This window comes from Ambystoma mexicanum, chromosome 9 (assembly GCF_040938575.1).
Source record: "Ambystoma mexicanum isolate Mex_15411 chromosome 9, UKY_AmexF1_1, whole genome shotgun sequence".
Lineage (NCBI taxonomy): Eukaryota > Metazoa > Chordata > Amphibia > Caudata > Ambystomatidae > Ambystoma > Ambystoma mexicanum.
This window is the reverse complement of record NC_090931.1, coordinates 798777929-798798573: the sequence shown is the minus strand read 5'-3', so window position 1 is coordinate 798798573 and position 20645 is coordinate 798777929. Positions and strand designations below refer to the sequence as shown.

Here is a 20645-nt window from a genome sequence, read left to right as displayed (position 1 = left end):
GCTGATCTAGTCAGGGTGAGAGGGATGAGGGCATTAGAGAGCCATCTGTCGATATGATCAATAAAGGGAAGCCCTCCTTGGAGAGGGAGGGTGGGAAGGAAGGAAAGCAGGGAGTCACCCAGGTCAGGGTTTACAATTGCCTTGTTCCAAAGAGGTACACAGGAGGATGGGTTGGAACTGGTCAGGTGGAGGGAATGCGGTCATAAGTTAAAAGAAGATGGCAGCTTGATCAGTCCATATTAGTGGACGGGGAGGGAGTGTGGAGATCAAATTGGTGGAGTTGAATATTGCGTCAAGGGTGTGCTCTGCTATGTGCATGGGGCTTTATATTAGTTGGGTCATGTTGAGGGCTTCCAAGTCATCGATGAGTAGACAGGTCATGGGGTTAGGATAGGGATCAAACCAGATGTTGAAGTCCCCTAGCATGGTGAGGGAAGGGTGAGAGATCAGGATGGGCGCTAAGAAGTCACTAAGGGTGTCTGCAAAGTTTCTATAGTAGCACAGAGGTCTGTAAAGGAGAAATTCTGCACCCTTGTGGGTGATTCCACTGAACAACAAACATAGGGTGGAGCTGTGATAACCTGCCTCATTACTAGGACGAAGCAAAAATGTTCTTCAGAACCGCCTGACCAAACTCTGCATCGCGCCTGGAGCTGGTGTCCAGTGAGTAGTGCTTACAGTAGGCCGACAGAGGGGCCCAAGTTGCCACCTTGCTGATGACATCCCAAGACGTGTGTCTCTGAAACGTGACAGCCGTGGCCTTGGCTCTGATCGCATGAGCATGAATCCTCTCCGATATAGGTTTGCCCATGGCCGTGTACGCCTCTGAAATTGGCCGAACCATCCAACGAACGATGGAAGCCTTAGAAGGCTGAGAGCCGGGGGAAGAGCCCCCAAAGGTCACAAACAATGCCTCAGACTTCCTGAAGGATTTTGTCAGAGTGAAAACTTGAGGAACCTCTTGAGGTCTAAGGAATACAGGGCCCTCTCTGCCTCCGACTGCGAGTTCGAGAAAAAAACTGGCAGGCAGATTTCATGATTTAGATGAAATGGAGAGACCACCTTGGGCAAGAAATTTAGGTGAGTGCGCAAGATGAGCATGTTGTTGTGAAATGTGGTGAATGGCTCGCACAGAGACAACGCATGCAGCTCAGTAACCCTGCGCACAGAGGTGAGAGCCACCAATAAAACAGTCTTTAGTGTCAACAAGCAGATGTCCACAGAAGCCATCGGGTCGAAAGGCTTGTGTTGCAAAGCAGCAAGAACCACATTGAGGTCACAGACTGGATGAGGTCTATGCACCGGAGGAAAAAGCCTAGACAACCCCTTAAGGTGGGCCTTAACCCCCGGGTTCGCTGCCGAAAACACATGCTCAGGGGAATTCGATGGCTGCCAAATACATGCAGCAAGTATCCAACTTGACTCCAGAACGAGCCAGGTGCACCGAAAAAGCCAGTACATCAGTCAGAGGACAGTTGACAGGGTTCAGACCCTTGTTGCGAGCCTGATGGCAGAACCTAATCCACTTGCTCTTATACTGAGACTGAGTCAAGGGCCTCCTGCCCTGCTGAATGATGCCCCAGTTGTCATCTGAAAATTGAGCGTGCTGAAGCCACAGCTGATCAGAAACCTGGCTGCCAGGGCTAGCTTGGATGGGTCCGGATGTTCCACTGCCCTGCCCTGCTGCGTCAGGAAGCCCCTGCTGGGGATCAGAAGATGGACGGGAGCCTGGGAGCAGAACTGCAGCAGATCCAAAAACCAGGGTCGCAAAGGCCATTTGGGGAAACCAGGATGAGGCTGCAGCCTACAGTGACCCAGAACTTGCAGAGAATCCGTTGGAGCAGAGGGGTGGGCAGGAACGCATAACACCTGCGGCCGTGCCAACCGATCTGACATGCCCATGAAGCAAACTGGGGCACTGGCCATTCCGAGAGGTGATGCAAACAGATCCAGGTCTGCAAACCTCCTATTCTTAAATAGGGTCAATAAGGAGTCGTTGTGCAACTCCCACTCGTAGGTGCTGCACCCCAAGCAACTCTTCTGGTCTGCTTCTGCATTGCTGTCCCAGGGAGGGGACTGCTGAGATTCAAATCCCATCCATCAGTGGCTATTCCCAGATTGGCACAGCCTCCATGCAGAAGAGGGGGGGACGGGTGCCACCCTGCTTGTTCAGGTAAAACATTGTAGTAGAATTGTCCTTCCTGACCAGAACCGACTTGTCCCAGATGAGGGGCAAAAATGACTTCACGGCCAAGCCCACTGTCCTGAGCTCGAACAGATTGATATGCAGGAGGCCTTCGGACCTGGGCCACACTCCATGAATCACAGCCATCCAAAGTAGCCCCCCAGCCCGAAGAGAGGAGTCAGTTGTCAAACAGGGTAGACTTCGGTCAGATGAGAGGGGCTCCCACTGAGACATTGTCCTCCATCAGCCACCAGCGAAGATTGGGCAAGCAGAAGCATTGGTATTGGGATCCTAACTGACTGAGACCCCGTCTCAAGATCCCAACTGGCCTCCAGGTTGAGTTAGCCAGAAAGTGTCCCACGCCTTGTGTAGGGACATACGCCTCTTGGGCGTGGGGAGCACCTGCTGAATGGTAGCATTCCAACGCACCCCTAGGAACATCAGTTCCTGAGATGGGCATAACTGCGATTTCCTCTGGTTGAGGGGAAACCTCCGCTGATGAAGGGTATCTGCCAATCTCTGGCAGGAGTGCATCACCCCTTTGGGGGACCCTGCCCCCACCAACCAGTCGTCCAAAAAGGGTATAGACGATGGCCTTCCAAGCGAAAAAGGCCCGCCACTGCATTCATCAACTTTGTGAAGACACAAGCGGCCGAGTTCAGGCCGAAGGGCAGCACCTTGTACTGAAAGTGGTACGACAATCGTGAACCGCAGAAACTTCAGATGTGGTTGATATATGGGCACATGCAGGTACGCCTCCTTGAGGTCCAGGGAAAACATCCAGTCCCCTGCACACAGAGACTCAGCTACGTGCAGCGTAATCATCATCAAGCGTTCCTGTGATAAAGATAGATTTAGAAATGACAGGCCGAGGAATACCCTCAGGCCAGCCTGGTTGTTCTTGCAAGCTGCACAAATCCTGCAATAGTAACTGAACCCCTGTCTACAAGAGGAACTGGTTCTATCGCCTGAATCTCCAAGAGCAAAAGTACCTCTCGTAAAAGCGCCTGGGACCCAATCTGAAGAGGAGGAGCGGGTGTTAGAGGTAAAAGAAGTCTGAAGCCTGAGGGGACTACGGATAGAATCCACGGTTTGCTGAAAAGACACTTCCAGGTGTCCTGTAACAGAGCCAACCAGTCCCCCACAGGCGAGCTCTGTTCCCTGACCTTGATGTGTCTGTTTCTTGGCATCAGAGGAGGGGGAGCGGAAAAACCTCTGCAATGTCCTCTACTGCTTCTTCCTGTTGTCGCTGGGCGACCTGTCAGACTTTGCAGGGTTTGAACCTGGTCCTACCCTCGGATTGCAGGAACGATTTCTGGCCTGTTTTTGTCAAGATAGCCAAGGACTTGGCGGTTTGAGTGGAGGTTTTCTTCTTCGTTAATTCGTCATTAGTGGATGAATTAAAAATGTCCATGCCCCAAAGGGCTGATCCAGGATTCGCTCCTGCACATCAGATGAAAGCTTTTTGGCGTGCATCCACGCTGCCCTCCTCATTTCGACACCAAGGCGCAGCCCTCTGCTGACTGCCGATATGGGTGACCGAGGATTCCACGAGGGCCTGCGCAATGCCCTGGGATCTGCCAGACCAGCCTTGAAGGAGGCTCGCTTGTCCGAAGGGAGGTCGGGCAGGAATTCCCCGAGCTCCGGCCACAGCTTCTGGTTAGCCGCAGCAAAGAGGACTTTTGCGTTGGCCTGCGGCAGATGCAGTCCTGAGATGAACTAACAGCTCTTTGCAAAGGACTCAAGGACCTTGTCTTCCTTGAAGAGGCAACTGGAGGCTGCTCCCATACAGAAAGACGACAAAGATGATGGTTTAGAATACAAGATCACAGTCACCACAGAGGAATGGGGTTGCGGGTGGGAGGCCAGGAGGACTGGCTCCCCATCCATCAGCCTAACTTCTTGTTCATCTGGGTGTTGGCCCTAGGCTTCTCCCAGACTACCTGCACCACCCACAGGACATCCTTCTTGAGGCGAATGCCAGACCGGAACGTGGTGCATTTGCCCAAGACCTTTGCTAGCACTCCCAACTCCTGGGGGGCTTTCTTGGGAAGAGGGACCCCCCAAAACTCTGCCAGGTGGTTATGAAAGACCTAAACCAATGCCGAGGCTTCATTGTCCTCATCATCACCATAGCCCCACTTTTTACAGAGGGGTATCCGGGCCCTGGGACACAGGTGCCAGTGGAGACCCCCCAGGTCCAGAGCCGCAGGCAGGTCCAATGGCTGTTAAGGGGAAGGGATTGGTGGTACAGGAGGAGGTGCGGGGGAAGACAGGGTCAGAACAACCGGTGGGGCCTCAAGTGGAGGAGGAGCTGGCAACGGGACTTGTAGCGCAAGAGGAACGGGAGGTGTACCCAGAGGATGGGGCCGAGGCAGGGTCCAGGGTCACCTGCCGCATGACCTCCTTCACAATGTCCTTCAGGAGCCCCTTCATCTGAGGGGAACGCATGAGGAGGAGGAAGCGCTTGAAGCGGTCCTCAACAGCCATCTGATCTCTAGGGGCCCGGCCCTCCCGAGGCACAGGGCCTCTGTGGTGGGTAGATGTTGCCCTGACGGGACCATAAACCTGCACCTGCAGGGGTTTGGGATCATCCTGCAAAGCCCATTCGATGGGAGAAAGCATTGGCGGGCCTTGAGCTGGATCCAAGATGGCCGCCTGCCTGGCAGGCTCTGCCACGTACTGCTCTGCCATTTTGATGCTTTCCAGCACACTCTGGGCGGGAGGGCGTGAAAGCCCTGTGCCAAGAGAGGCCTCAGGCACGAGAGGATACAGCTTGGGTCTTGCACCCGAAGCAGAAACATCGACCTCAGAGATCCCTCCGATAGGTGCGGAGCCCTCAGCCGGTACAAATGCCCCGATTCACAGCCTCAGAGCAAGCTCTAGTAGGCTGGCAGCCCTCGGCACCTGTGCCAGTAGCCGTGCTGGATGTAGCCGAGGACAGATTCTTGGAGATGGCACTCAACAATCTTAACCCCCTGGGATGGAAGAGGATGAGCCTGATCATCCTTCCGAGGACAGCCTGGTAGGGCCCCTTAGCACCTCCGCTTGGGAGTTGGTAGCCTGGAAGGCCTCAGGCCTGCCAGAACCTGAATATGAGGAACCCTGATCCGTGGGAACCCCGAGAAAGGAGTCGCTGCGCTGTGGAGCAGTGCTGAACAGAGGGCCTACCTTGTCTTGACGAGAGGTCTTGGAGACAAAGTCCTTAAGGTGGGGCGGAGGAGAAGTGTGTAAGGTCTCTCTCCACCACGACAAATTGTTCTTCAATGCCCTGTGACAGAGTGCTGCAGGCGGAACATGAGTCCCAGCGCTGGTCAGGCCCCAAGCACTCAAGACAGAATGCAAGGGGCTCCGAGGCAGAGAACGAAAAAGTGCACGAGGCACACCCCGTGAAGCCTCGTGCAGTTGACATGAACTGGGGCAGGTGAGGCACCGTAGGGAAGTGAAATAAGAATTGACAAAAAACAACTGGGAGCAAGCGGAAAACTAAAGCTAAAAATAAATAAAAGTGTCAGCGTTGGCTGCCAGGTCCAACACCGTCTGTTCCCATGCCCGTGCGCTTTACAAAATGTAAAGGGGACGCTCAATTTTTCTCTGCCAAAGGTTCCGGTACCGTCCCCATGTTGGGCAAGCCCCCACAAGGATGGAGGAAAGGGGACAGGACGTATGAGTATGAAGCTGTGGGTGAGGGAGTGATTTTGGAGTTTCACTGGCAAAGATTTGCAGTCAGCATTTCAGGGTTGTTTTCTCAGATTGTAAGACCGAGGTGTAGTTTGTGGAGGATGGCTAATCCTAATCATGCACAATAGATCCAGCAGAGCAGAAATCGAGGGTAGGAGAAGGGGAGGTGGAAGGGGTGTTTCTTAGGGGTGTGGGAGGTGATGCTCAGAGTGGTCTAAGACAGTGAGGGAAGAGTTCTCGTGGACGAAGGAAGTCAGGTGTGGAGAGGGGCGGAAGTCTACGTGAGGGGGAGGGAGGAGCATGCTACAATATCGTGTGGAGGGTGTGGGAACGGAGCAGTAGCTGGAGAGGAGGGGGGCTGTAGATGGGAGGATAGGAAGGGGTGGAAAGGAAAGGAAGTTGATGTTCAGTGGGGAAAATGGTGGGTTGAGGGGGTGCAGAGCTGGGAGAGTTGGCAGGGGAGATGAGTGGATGGACTGGGTTGGGAGAGGGGGGGAAGGACATGATGGTATAGAAGAGAGGTGCAAAATGGGATCTGGGTGGGAGAAGAGGTAAGGACTGATGGGATGCTAGCCTATGGTGGTTGTGGCTTCTGTGTTTTGAAGGGTGTGCGGGTGCCAATTGTTTATGAATGAGTGTTGGTGGAGCTGCCAAAGGGGTTATATTTGCTAGGGCGACCAAGCTGCGCTTATGGATGGAAAGGGTGTGTAGGGATGGGGAGGAGAGTGTATGAGGGAGAGCGGGGATGAGCTGGGAAGGTTAGGGGAGATGGTAGTGAGGGGTGAGAATGCTGAGGAGTTAGTAGGAGAGTAGTGGGGGGCCTGCCAGAGCCGGGCTGTGAGGAGTGAGTGTGGTAGTGTGGTGGGGAGGGAGGAAGGGAGGTAGGGGTAGTGGTCTGGTTTCTGCAACATCAAAGTGTCCCTTTGACCTTGGACCTGCTGGGCATGGTGAAAGGTTGATTTCTGTGTCCTGAAAGGATGGGGACACGGCTAAAGGCTAGTGGCCCCATCTGTGTACTCCGGCCTGAAGAAGGGGTAGCAGGAGTCTAAGGTGGGTGAGAGCAGGGACAGAGGCAGGGCTGACTTCCGAGAAGGGTGTGTGGGAGTGCTGCAAGTAGCTGCGATGCTGTAATTATACGAGTGTCACTGAATTCAAAGACAATTGTAGTACTCGGTTACAAGCTAGATGTATAGACATAAGCTACACTTATGATTCAACTACATACAAACTTTCACTGCACCTAAAATGCCACTAGATTCAAAAACCTTTGCTGTACCTAAAAACTAGATTCAAAACATTTACTGCACTTAAAATGCAAACAGATTCAAAAAATTTGCAGTACCTAAAAGGTAACTCAATTCTAGGGGAGGCAGGAAAGGTTGAGGATGGGTTCAAAACAATAAATCAATCACACAGGGGAACGGGATTGGAGAGTCGGGAAAATGAAATAAGCAGCACGCAAAGCACTCACCATGAGATGTTAAACAAATGGTCCAAGCGAGCAAACAGAGTTTGGAGCATTGGACACAGAGAGTCATCTCCAATGCCGCAGGCCTGTTCCGATCACGTGGGTGCGGGACTCACCAATCCACACTGGTTGGGCGGGCGGTGGGAGAGGAGGGAGGCAAGAAAGGGGAAGCCGGCCTAAAAACAAAGCGATCACGGAGGTGGAAGACAAAACCCGTCCAACTTCAGATTTATGACCACCACAAACCTGGAAACTGATAGTGCCAAAGCAAAACCATCTGCAATAGTCATGGTTTTGCATACCAAATTGCACACAGCTGATGAGGGGAACCTCCTCAAGTAGACCTTTGCTTGGCCTATCAGCAGCATTTGACTCTGTGCACCACAGCCATCTGATTACACAGCTCCACGCAGTAGCAGGAGTATCAAAGCCTGGAGGTAGTTCCCATCTTTTTTTCCAAGAGAGAAGAAGAGTGTGAGGCTGAGGAATTTAATCTACGCAAACCACAGAGTACCATTGGGATCACTGCTGTCACCCTGTTTAGTATTCATGTAAAGCAAAGGTGAATCTACTGAGAAACACCTCTACTTATACGTGCATCTCCTAAGCAAGGTGGGACATTTCTCCACAGTGTTCAAGGGCTGGAACAGGTTTATATTGGATGGGAAGCAACAACCTCAAGCACTACAGATCCAAGACCAAGATTTCTGCTCTAAGCACTAAACACACCCTTAGCAAAATCGTCAAATTCGTTAGTGATAAAGTGCTAAAGCAGTATTAGGTGAGACTGCTAGGCTACGTTTGGAACACAGACGTGACCATAACCTCCCAGGTACAGCCATCAAGAATACTTTCCATCAACTGGAGCTGCAAAAACATCTACTTTATCCTTCAGAGTAGTACACTCTGGTAATTGGTGGTATCATAAACTCCTTCTTACATTAACACACTTTATGCAGACTTATCTGACAACCAGTCTCCAGTATGTGCAAATCGCTGAAGCACATCGCTTCACTGGACCTAACACAATGTAATCAGCATCAGGCAAACAAAAAACTTGAGTAGCACCCAGTCCATGGCAAAATTATATCTGAAGTACCATGCATGGTCTTTAATAACTCAAATGCAAAATACATTGATATCTCCATAGATGCCCACCTACTTAGTGTCAAAATAGGTCACATATTTTTACATAATTCAGTTATGGGACGTTGTCTTCCGGCTGGGACATAGTCTTAGTTAATGGCTGATGAAATAAAAACTATTAAATTGAACTCAGGAATTAAGTTATACTTTGAACATTTAAAAAAAAACAGTAGGTGGAAGACAACCCTTTAGAGCACATGATTCAAACATTTAGTGGGCTTTACAACGAAGTTCAATAAGCACTCACTCAAGCAATGCAATGTGGATGGACTAGAACATTTGAAAAGAACATTAAGTTGCTGCTTTCACAAAATAGATAAGAGATACTGAATGGGAAAGATAACAATACAGAGAATCTTGCATGACTGAAGTTTTATCAAAGGCTACTATTTTGCAGTGAAAACAGCACTGACCCGTTTTCAGAGGTATTTCAGCTAACACAACGTTTGATAATGCCAATGATAAATTGTACATGCTGCTGCTTTCTGCACATCTCTAATCTTCTTAAAGGCAAGAGGGTAATAAGTACACACGAAAAAGGTACTAAGCACTTGCCAAGGACATCTTATCTAAATGCTTGTTTGAAGACGGCAGTGGGCCTTTTTATTAAATGTATATGTCCGCTTTTGACAGGGTACAAAACTGTGGTTTCTCCTTCCTCACTGTCCTGTACAACTACGTGCCCTCACTAGGTGCAGTACAAGAATAAAGTAGCATAATATTTCTTGAACCTGTGACACAATTTTCTTCATAACTCTTAGGACCATGGACCACGGGTCGAGAAAGTTGCATACAAAAAAAACAGGAGCATATTTATCTGTGAAGCAAGCATGGCCAATTTTACCTTAATTGAAGCTCCAGCAAATCGTGCCAGCTGTTTAATGTGCTGTCCCTTCTTTCCAATGATGGCTCCCACAGCCTGAGTTGGGATAAACAAGTATACAATCTCTTGTTCTGGAGCCTAGAGGATGAAAACGCCAATAAAATAGCACACATCAAAGACATTTCAAAGGATACGATTTGTCAAAAAATGTAAGTTACTCACCAAATTGACTACAGCATAGTCCTTAGTCACCTTTCCTCCATCATTGTGGGGCGTCCCCCAACATGGAGACAGTACCGGAACCTTTGGCAGCGATAAATTGAGCTTGCCCGGTAAATTTAGTATAGCACGCAGGTGCACGGCCCTAGGTATGGGAACGCTCCGCCGAGGCCTCGCCCTCCGGCACCTCACCTCAGTCCACTTTGAACAAATCTGACCCTTAAATACCTTGCTACGCTTATTACATTTAGCTACTGGCCTACTTGCGGGGGAAGATGGGTGGGACGTATGGAGGAAAGGGGACTAAGGGCTATGAGTACTCCAGTCACTAGCGTAGGTAATTTTAATTACTCGTACGTCCTGTCCCCCTGCCTCCATCATTGTGGGTGATTCCATCGAACAAGAACAAAGGGTGGAGCTGTGATAACCGGCCTCATATCTAGGACGAAGCAAAAAGGTTCTTCAGAACCACCTGACCAAACTCTTGCATCACGCCTGGAGCTGGTGTCCAGTGAATAGTTCTTACAGAAAGCTGACAGAGTGGCCCATGTAGCTGCCTTGCTGATGACAAGCATGTGTCTGAAACGCGACAGCCGTGGCCTTGGCTCTGACCGCATGGGCATGAATCCCATCAGGAACAGGTCTGCCATGGCCGTGTACGCCTCTGAAATGGCCTAAACCATCCAACGGGCGAAGGAAGCCTTGGAAGCATGAGATTCCTTTTGGGGTCGAAGGAATGCAGGGCCCTCTCTGCCTCCGACTGTGAGTAGGAGAAGAACACCGGCAGCTAGATGATCTGATTCAGATTAAATGGAAAGAACACCTTGGGCAAGAAGTTTGGGTGAAGATGCAAGATGACCTTGTCGCCTTGAGGCCCACGGGCGTATGGCGCTATATAAGAATCTAATAGATAGGTGCGAAACGTGGAGAAGGGTTCGCACAAGGACAACGCCTGCAGCTGTCTAACAATGCGCACAAAGGTGAAAACCACCAGTAAAACTGTCTTTAGTTTCATCAAGGGATGTCCACAGAGGCCATCGGCTCAAAAGGCTTGTGCTGCAAAGCAGCAAGAACACATTGAGGTCCCAAACCGGATGCATCATATGCACCGGCAGAAAAAGCCTAGACAAACCCTTAAGGTGGGCCTTAACCACCGGGTTGGCTGCAGAAAACACATGCTCATGCAAATTCATGTAAGCCCCAATGGCCACCAAATAAGTGCAGCAAGTATCCACCTGAACACCAGAACAAGCCAGGTGCGCTGAAAAAGCCAGACCCTTGTCACAAGCCTAATGGCAGAACCTAGTCCATTTCCTCTTATACTGGGACCGAGTCGAGGGCCTCCTGGCCTGCTGATGTCCCAGTTGTCATCCGAAAATTGAGCATGATAAAGCCTCAGCTGGCTAGGAACCAGGCCGCCAGTGCCAGTTTGGCTGGATGTTCCACTGCCCGCCCTGCTGCATCAGGAATTGCTTGCTGGAGATTTGAAGGTGGACGGGACCCTGGGAGCCCAACTGAAGCAGATTCGAAACCCAAGGTCTCGAAGGCCAGTGGGGGCAATCAGGATGAGGCTACAACCCACCGAAGCCCAAAACCTGCGGCGGGTCCGCTGGAGCAGAGGGTTGGGCGGGAACTTATAACACCTGCGGCTGTGTCAACAGATCCGGAAGGCATCTCCCAGAGACCCCTGAACCTGTCCTGCCCATGAAGCAAACTGGTGGCACTTGGAATTCAGGGAATTTTATGAACGGACCGTATCCAAATGTTCGCATGGATAAAAAGTCCTAAAAATGCTACCACCAAAGGTTCGAACCACCAAAAGTTCAAACCTTTGGTGGTAGCATTATAGGTAAGTATAAAAAGAACAAAAGACTGCAGGGGCTGCGGGGGAAACCTCTAGAGCCCCCGTAAAAAAAAGAAAAAAAGAACAGAAAACGACCCTGCTGCGCCGGTTCCCAATCACGGAAGTAAAAGGAAACCGGCGCCACAGGGACAGTGTGCGAAGAAAAGGTAAGTAGGGTATGTTTATGTTGGGGGTGTGGGTGGGGGAATGGGTGGGGGGTGTGTCGTGGGTGTGGGGTATGGGTATGTAGGTGTTGTGTATGTGTGTTCGCATGGGAAATGTGCAAACCTTTGGTGGTTCGCACATTTCTCATGCAAACTTTCCGACCGCAGGAAAATCGGCTGTAGTCGGATCACGCAGATCCAAATTCAGAGGGGATGCAAACAAATCCAGGTCCGTGAACCCCCAAAGCTGGAACAGGGGCAACAAGGAGTTGTTGTGTAACTCCCACTCATAGGTGTTGAACCCCAAGCAGCTCAGCTGGTCCGCTTCTGCGTTGATGTCCCCTGGGAGGACATCAAGGCAGAAATCCAGATTCCTTCTGATAGGGCCCATTCCCAGATCGACACCGCATCTATGCAGAGGAGGGGAAAGGCGGGGGGGGGGGGGTGCCACCCTGCATGTTCAGCTGAAACTTTGTGGTAGAATTGTCTGTCCTGACCAGAACCAAGCTGCCCCTGATGAGGGGCAAAAACGCCCTAAGGGCCAGGCCCGCTGCTCTGAGCTCCAGCAGAGTTATATGCAGGCGGGCTTCCATCCTGGACCATGCTCCATGAATCGCATAGCCCTCGAGAGTAGCTCCCCAGCCCGGAAGAGAGAAGTCGGTCGTCCCTACCAGGGAAGGCTCCAGCCGGGTGAAGGGGGCTCCCACTGAAACATTGCCATCCATCAGCCAAGATCGGGCAGTAGGAGCGGTGGTATTGGGACCCTATTTGACTGAGACCCCCGTCTGCTGATGCCAACTGGCTGCCAGGTGGAGCTGGAGGCGCCTCATCCTGAAGAGAGCGTGCTGTACAGTGAGCATGTAGGAGGCCATCAGGCCCAGAATGTGCTGGAACCACCATGCCAAGATGGTTGTGTTGGCCAGAAAGTGCCCCACCACCTTGCGGAGGGACAGAAGCCTTTTGGGTGTATGGAACACCTGCTGAATGGTAGTGTTCCAACACAACCCTAAGCAGACCAGTTCGTGAGATGTGACTTCCTCTGGTTGAGTGAGAACCCCAGCTGATGAAGGATATCGGCCAATCTCTGGCAGGAGTGCACCACCCCTTCGGGGGACCACGCCCTCACCAGCCAGTCATCCAAGTAAGGGTACAGATGGTGGCCCTCCAAGCAAAGAAGGCCTGCCACTGTGTTCATTAACTTCGTGAAGGCACGAGGGCCCGAGTTCAGGCCGAAGGGCAGCACCCTGTACTGAAAGGGGTACGACAATCGTGAACCGCAGAAACTTCCAATGTGGCTGGTAGATGGGAACATACAGATATGCATCCTTGAGGTCCAGGAAACCCATTCAGTTACCTGCGCACAGAGACTCAGCTATGTGCAAAGGAGTAATCCTTTTGAAGCGTTCCAGCATTAAAGGCAAATTTAGAAGTGACAGGTCCAGGACAACCCTCAGGCCAGCCTGGTTGTTTTTGGGTACCACAAAAATCCAGGAATAGTTACCGGAGCTCCCGTCTACAAGAGGAACTGATTAGATCACCTGCATCTCCAAGATCAAAAGGACCTCCCGTAAAAGAGCCGGGGACCCGATCTGACTAAGAGGAGGACAGGATGGTAGAGGCAAAGGAAGAGAAAGAATGAAGCCTGTGGAGACTACGGATAGGATACACGGGTTGCTGAAAAGACGCTTCCAGGTGTCCTGGAACAGAGCCAAATGGCTCCCCACAGGCGAGCTGTGTTCCCCTACCTTGATATCACTGTTTCTTGGTGGCAGAGCAGGGGGAGCAGAAAAACCTGCGCAATGTCCTCTGCTGCTTCCTCCGTTGTCAGTTGGCGACCTGTGTGGCCTCCGTTTACCGCAGTCCCGGAACACCTTGAAGCCGGAGAAAGTGTGGACCTTCCCTTAAACTGAAGGAAGTGTTTCTGACCTGGTTTTGTCAGGATGGCCAAGGACTTGGCGGTTTGAGTGGAGGTTTTCTTCTCTGTCAACTCGTCATCAGTTACGAATGAAAAAGGCCCACGCCCTTCGAAGGGCAGATCCAGAATCCGTTCTTGCACGTCAGATGAAAACCTAGTGGCGTGCATCCACACCGTCCTTCTCATCTCGACCCCAAGTCACAGTCCTCTGCTGGATGTGTCAATGTGGAAGATCAACTGCTCCCTGAGGTCCTGAACAATGGCATGGGCATCTGCTTGACCGGCTTTGAAGGACGCTTGCTTGGCCCAGCGGAGGTCGGGCAGAGATTCCCTGAGCTCCCGCCACGGCTTCCGATTAGCTGCAGCTAAGAGGGCGTCTGTGTTAACTTGCCGCAGATTCTTTCCTTGGAGAGACAACTGGAGGTGGCTCCTGTGGAGGAAGACGACAAAGACTATGGTTTAGAATACAAGGAGGCCGCAACCTTCACTGAAGAATGAGTCTGCAGGTGGGAGGAAAGGAGGATTGGCTCCCAGTCCATCAGCCTAAATCTGCTGTCCAACTTCTTGTTCATCTGGGCATTCGCCCTGGGCTTCTCCCAGACATTTCGCACCACCTGCAGATCATCCTTCTGGTGAGGGATGCCAGATCGGATCGTGGTGCACTTCCCCAAAACCTCTGCCAGCACTCCCGACTCCTTGGGCAGAGGGAACTCTAAGAACTCCGCCAGGCACTGAAGGCAGTCATGAAAGGCCTTAACGGATGCAGAGGCTTCCTCGTCCTGGGCGTCATCGTCCTCATCGTTGTCCCCCCCTTTTACAGACAGATGGGAATCCGGGCACAGGGACACAGGTGCCAGAAGGGTCCCCCTAGGACTGGAGCCGCAGACAGGTCCAACGGCTATTGCGGGTGATGCATTGGTGGTACAGGAGGAGGTGGAGGGGTCAGAACAACCAGTATAGCCTGGACTGGGGAAGGGACCAGCTATGGGACCGGCAGCACTAGAGGAACAGGAGGTGTAACCAGAGGAGGGGGCTGGGGCGGCACCACCTGCGTGATTAGCTCCTTCACCATGTCCACCAGGAGCCCCTTCATCGGAGGGGGAACGCATGAGGAAAAGGAAGCGCTCGAAGAAGCGGTCCTCACAAGCCGCTGGATCCCTTGGGGTCCGGCCCGCCGAGTGACTGGGCCTTCGCTCCTGGTCAAAGTGGCAAGGCGCCTGGTGTGTGTAGCAGTAAGGCTGTGATGGGTAGACGTCTCCCTAAGGAGACCAGAAGCCTGCAACGTACAATCGGTGACCGCTTCCAGAAGGAAGATGAGTGGGGTCATCTTGTAAAAAGCCCATTCGATGGGTGATCGCACTGGCAGGCCCTGAGATGGATCCAAGCTGGCTGCTGGCTTGGTAGGCTCTGCCACGGGCCTCTCTGCTATTTTGAAGCCTTGCAGGAGGGCGCAGAGGCCCTGAGCCAAGAGAGGCCTCAGACACGGGAGGCTACAGCTTGGGTCTTGCACCCGAAGCAGAGGCATCAACTTCAGATCACTCTGGTAGGCACTGAGCCCTCGGCTGGACTACCAGTAGTCCAAACACCCTGACTCACATCCACAGAGGGAGCTCCGCTAGGCTGGACGCCCTCGGCACCTGTGCCGGTAGCCATGCTGGATTCTGCCGAGGATAGATTCTTGGAGGTGTCAAGTGACAATCCCTTACCCCCTGAGGTAGAAGAAGAGGACAAACGTGCTCGTCCTTCCGAGGACAGACTGGTAGGGCCCCTGAGACCCTTAGCTCGTGAGTCGGTAGCCACAACATCCTCAGGTCTGTCCCCAGATTGCCTGGAAGAGCCGCTCGGGCCTGCCAGAACCTGAATTTGAGGAACCCCAAACCGTGGGAACCCTGGGGAAGGAGTGGCTGTACTGTGGAGCAGTGCTAAACAGAGGGCCTACCTTGTCTTGCTGAGAGGTCCTGGAGACGAAATCCTTAAGGTGGGGAGGAAGAGAAGTGGGGAAGATCTCTCTCCACCGCGACAACCATTTCTTCAATGCCCTGTGACCGAGAGTGCTGCAAGCCGAACATGCGTCCCAGCGGTGGTCGGGCCCCAAACTCTCAGGACAGAGTGCATGGGGGTCTGAGGCTGGGGAACAAGCGGTCTGATGAGGCACATCTTGGCAAGAGGAGTTAAATAAGATTGAAAAACAAAAACAGGGAGCAAGCGGAAAGCTAAAAAGGTATCTGTGCTAGTTGCCAGGTCTGACACCGTCTGTGCAGAGAAACGGACTGAGGTGAGGCGCCAGAGGGCGGGGTCTCGGTAGGGCGTGGCCACGGCCCGCGAGCGCGATTCTAAATTTAAAGGGGAAGCAAAAGGTTCTGGACCTGTCCCCATGTTGGGGGATGCCCCACGAGGATGGAGGAAAGGGGACGGGATGTACGAGTATATAAGCATGTGAACATACTGTACATTGAAGCAGTCTCTTTAAATAAGCAATATCAGTGGCTTAGTTTCTTAGAGAACAATATTACAGTCCACATTGATCTGCTTTAACAAATAAGTGCATGAATCTCACCAAGCAACTTGAACTCCATTGTCATTTAAATGACAGCTCACCAAACCTGGATCATTCCACTCAAACATAATTCTCCCTTTCTGGAACTCCTCCTCTGCCCTGTTCCTCCTATCTATCTCCCCCCTCCTCTGCACCCTTACTTGCACACCTTGGGTGCATGCCTTATTTACAGCTCTCTCTTCTTTACAGTTAGTGTCGCCCTGCGGAAAACACATTCATATATCACAGACACATGTATGTTTTGTAGACTTAAACTAAGAAGACATTTGAATTAAGAAAATAAGAACCCAATGGTGATGAACAATTTTTGTATGAATTTGCCAAAATGTTAAATGGTTTTGGTTTAACTCCAGAAATAGATTGAAGATCTCTCAGGCAACTGCTCAGCGATTAGATTCTAACTTAAGTACTCAACAGGAGACGTGGGATTCAAGTGAAAGTACTCTGAGAAGCTCCCCGGACATGTTTAATAAAACAATATAGCCGAGCACATTATCATGTTAACTGATAGAAACTCCATTTGCTTGCAAACTTTCACTGTCCAACATTAACATCCTTTTGACAAACATTTAGAACAAAAGGAGAGATGAAGCAGTTAATAAGTAACCTTAAAAGGGATATGGAGGTCAACTGGTGCGACACCACGTTTTGGAGAAAACAGACGAAAAACCAATACAAAAATGGGCTGGAATCAAAACAAAAACAAACCAAAAAAATGGGCTGAAACAATACAATGCTGGCAGGAAAATTGTGGTTAGTCAACACATGATAAAGTTGTTCATCGAGAAGCACACAAGTGGAATATCGAGTCCCCTTAGTAGGGATGATGAGGCAGCATACAATTCAAGCTAACTCGATGGCAAAAAACAAATGGGCGATGCACTTCCAGAAAGTCTATTATGTAGGAAGTGTTGCTAATTACTGCACACTCTAAACATGGTACACATAAATGGTCACAACAAACAGAGACCAGAGGTATTATTTTTAACGACCACTAGTAAACAGCCCTCTACCGAAATTTTGTTTGTTTAACATTACACTATGTTTACAGGGTCACTTGCTTCCCCACAATCCTATTATGATTTTTCCTTTCTTACATATGATTTATACTCATTATATTGTCATATACCATACCAGTTTGGATCAAAAATATTCATTTATTATTTTTTAGCATATTATTAATAAAAAACCTTTTTTATATTTTGTTATACAATTGTAGAAATTTGTCACAAAATGTATACACAACAAACATCTCAATAATTTTCAATTTGAATATGCACGTTCAATAAAATGTAGTATTTCATTATTTAACAATTATTTAGAATAAAAATGTCATAGGGATCTGTTTGCTCTCCTCTCTCATAGAGAAGTACATCCCAGTCCATAAAACATTTCAATCTATGTTCATATCACCCATGCTTACTCTCATACTGCATTCATACTATACCCGACATGTTTCATTCCTTTCACACTTTCATACAATTCACAAGGAAATTCTTCAGGGGTAAAAAATCTATCACATTTAATTGAAATGCACAATGGTGTTTGTCTTCTTATAGGTTTTTCCTAGGGATCAACTGTCAATGAGGTCCCGTTTATACTTCCATAAAGTCCAACCATCAAGTGGATAGCTTAATCTTGTCCACTTCTTTGTTTTATCCTCTTAGTATAGCCCATCTATTTCTCTGTCAACTTTTGTATGTTACTCTGTTATGTCGACCTGGGTGCTAACTGCCAATTGCGATCTGAGGGGACCACTATGCTCTTTCCCTAATAGTTGGTTTTCCTAGCAGTCTATAAATTGGACCCTTTTCTTTGGTCTAAAATATTATGGTGACTTCACATATAGATAATAAAAACCAGGATATCTCTACCGACCTGGATTAAAGCCATAGTGGTGTCCATTTATAAAAAGGGGGACCAATTTTGACCGTTAAATTACAGACCAATCAGTTTGATAGACACCTCTTGCCAAATTCTTGCATCATTTGTATTGAAGGACTTAACTGATTAGGTGAAAAAATGGGGGCGTGTATCCATGTTTCAAAACTGTTTTAGACAGAAAATGGGGACAATATTAAATGGCTTTAATCATGGTCTGTGCCAACAAAAAACATTATGTTAAATCTTCTGCCCCACTATATACAGCTGTCTTGGATATGACTGTGGCTTTCTTTCAAATAATCTGTAAGGAAGAATCTTTGAAGCAAATAGCTTGCATGGAAAATTCCAATATGTTATTAATGTTCCACACGGACAATGCCCTGCAGGTAAGACGGGACACTTCTGGTACCATGTTGAAACCCATTAAGGCACATTTTGGCCTTTGACACAGGTGCACACTTGCCCCCTGTCTTTTTAATTTACACATGGCTGACATGAAGTGGTCATTGTCTAGGCCTGTACTATTTATTTCCAAAATAGGCTCCATACCAGATAGGTGGCTATCCTTTGCAGATGTTGACATCCTACTGGTTAGGACACATGTAGGCCTACAAAGAAGCTTGAATAACTTTGAAAATTTTGCAAGAAATAGTGGATTGGAAATTAATTTAAAAAAAAATCAAAAATAATGTCCTTTACAAGGAAATGGAAAACACATAACTTTGTATGGTCGATCAACAATAAGATCGAGGAAGTGGATAATCTGGTTTACCTTAGGTGCACAATAACTAATAAAAACAATCCATAATTAAAGATAGATTCAAACCCAAATCTAGATTGTTTTTGACACAAATGAAAATAATTCAAGCAATAATTAACGACACAGACCTGAATTGGCTAAATGTGCTTGAGGGGTCATTAGGCCGAGCCGTGTTAAATGTACCCACCTCAGTCCCGATGGTGATTATTAGACTTAAATTTGGTCTACGATCCTGGAGATAAACAGTTTTAAGGAATAGATCACATTTATATGATAAACTAATAAAGGGTGAACACAATACTCTTTTCTATGCTTTGAATAAAGTAACAGATGGACTAGTGGAATCTCCCCTTCAGGAATTCACGAGAAAATGTGAAACTATATTGTGGGATATGAATATTAATAAAATCTTAGTTCTAGAAAATTCCCCGCTGCTAACAAGAAAATGAAAGGAACTCGATAACATAAATAATTGTGAGCAGCTAACCAAATTCAAAATGTACAAAGCATACTCTGAGGCACTTCCAGGACTTCAGTCATCAATGGAATATATTTAAAAATTCCCCTCTATGAGGTTGAGAATGTGGTTTATAAAATTCCGTTTTAATGTATTACACATGTTGGAAGTACTCAGCCTGAGACTAAAAATACATAGAAGAGCGTTCATATAGAATCTGCAAAAACAATTCTGAAGAAACACTGCATCATCTAATAACAGATTGCCTGACTTTAGTGCAGAAACGACAATTGTACTTGAGAAATGTGTACATTCTGCAAGGGTGCTCTGCTCAGAGGTACTATGGTCGAGACCAACGGCGAGACATCTTGCCTTATCTCTAGAGTTCATTTAATTCTTGAAAGAAAGGTTTAACATTTTGGGCGAACTCCCACATAACGAGAATGTCTAGATACGAGTTTAAAGGTATTTTTAAGATACTGATCCATAGCAACAAAGGTGATGGGTGTAAATAAGGACCCCACCAGAATAAGAGGGACTACAACACTTATTGCGTCATAATGTTTTGTGAAATTAATATTGTGACTGCTTACTGAACAAACCTTTCATCAACTCATCTTACTTTTTTACTAGCACTTTATAGAAATTGGTCAGTACTTACAAGCCTACGATAGGACATTGTGACAATTGTGCTGCCATCTTTCATTCTGTTACTTATTACTCATTTCTTTTCTTTTTATTTAGTTTATGTATATACATTTGTTTTAAAAGGTATTCATTGTATTTTTGGATGAATTGTAATGTACAAAGGTTTGAATTTTAACCATAAATACTAATACACATTTTGTTTCAAATGTTTATAAAACTAGTTGCACAGTTCAGACATCTGTGTTCTTTTCCATAGTCCTTTTAGCAGATTGCTACCACATGAATAGAATACGAAGACTGGTAGAGATTTGCCAACAGTACACAAGGCAAATAAAGTCCAAGCACAGGCAGGAATTAATAGAAAACTACAAGTGACTAGGCAAGGTACCTGAAACCCTTCCGATCTCAACTATACGTAAATGTATTGGCAATGTCAATTTAACTATATTATTCATAACAGACTAGTTCATGCAAATATTAGCATAATAAAAGAGTAAACATTTAACTTGTGATTTCTTCCTATTTGGGGGATTGTGGTCACTATTGTGTGCTCCTGTACCCCTCGGCCCCTTCAATGTTCAGATGGGGTCAAATGCCATTGCTCCCTCCGACCCTCTTTGATGAACCAACGGTCTATAGTACTGTGGCTTGCTAGTCAGGCCTTTCCACCCATCAATCATAAATGGGACCTATGGACTTGATTGGTTTAGGCAGGGTGATGGAAGGTTGCCAGAATATACTGCCACTAGCTACCAACAAAGGAGAACAACATTTTGGCTGGTGAAGTCAAGTGATCTATAGTAGGAACATATCCATGTCCTTTTGGTGGTCTCTGACAAACAATAAGATCTTCTTAGACTAGCCTTCTTAGTCCAATCCAATTTACCATCTATTC

The 20645-nt window shown here is 48.5% G+C and overlaps 1 protein-coding gene across 2 annotated transcripts in view; it reads right to left on the bottom strand.

Moving 5' to 3' along the window:
- Positions 1-20645, bottom strand: part of IGF2BP2 (insulin like growth factor 2 mRNA binding protein 2) — a 1316273-nt gene that overhangs the window by 326358 nt on the left and 969270 nt on the right. For both annotated transcript variants that reach the window (XM_069615761.1, XM_069615762.1), the window contains one exon: positions 9325-9441. In XM_069615761.1, coding sequence (XP_069471862.1) covers positions 9325-9441 — 117 coding nt within the window. The remainder of the gene's footprint in view (positions 1-9324; positions 9442-20645) is intronic.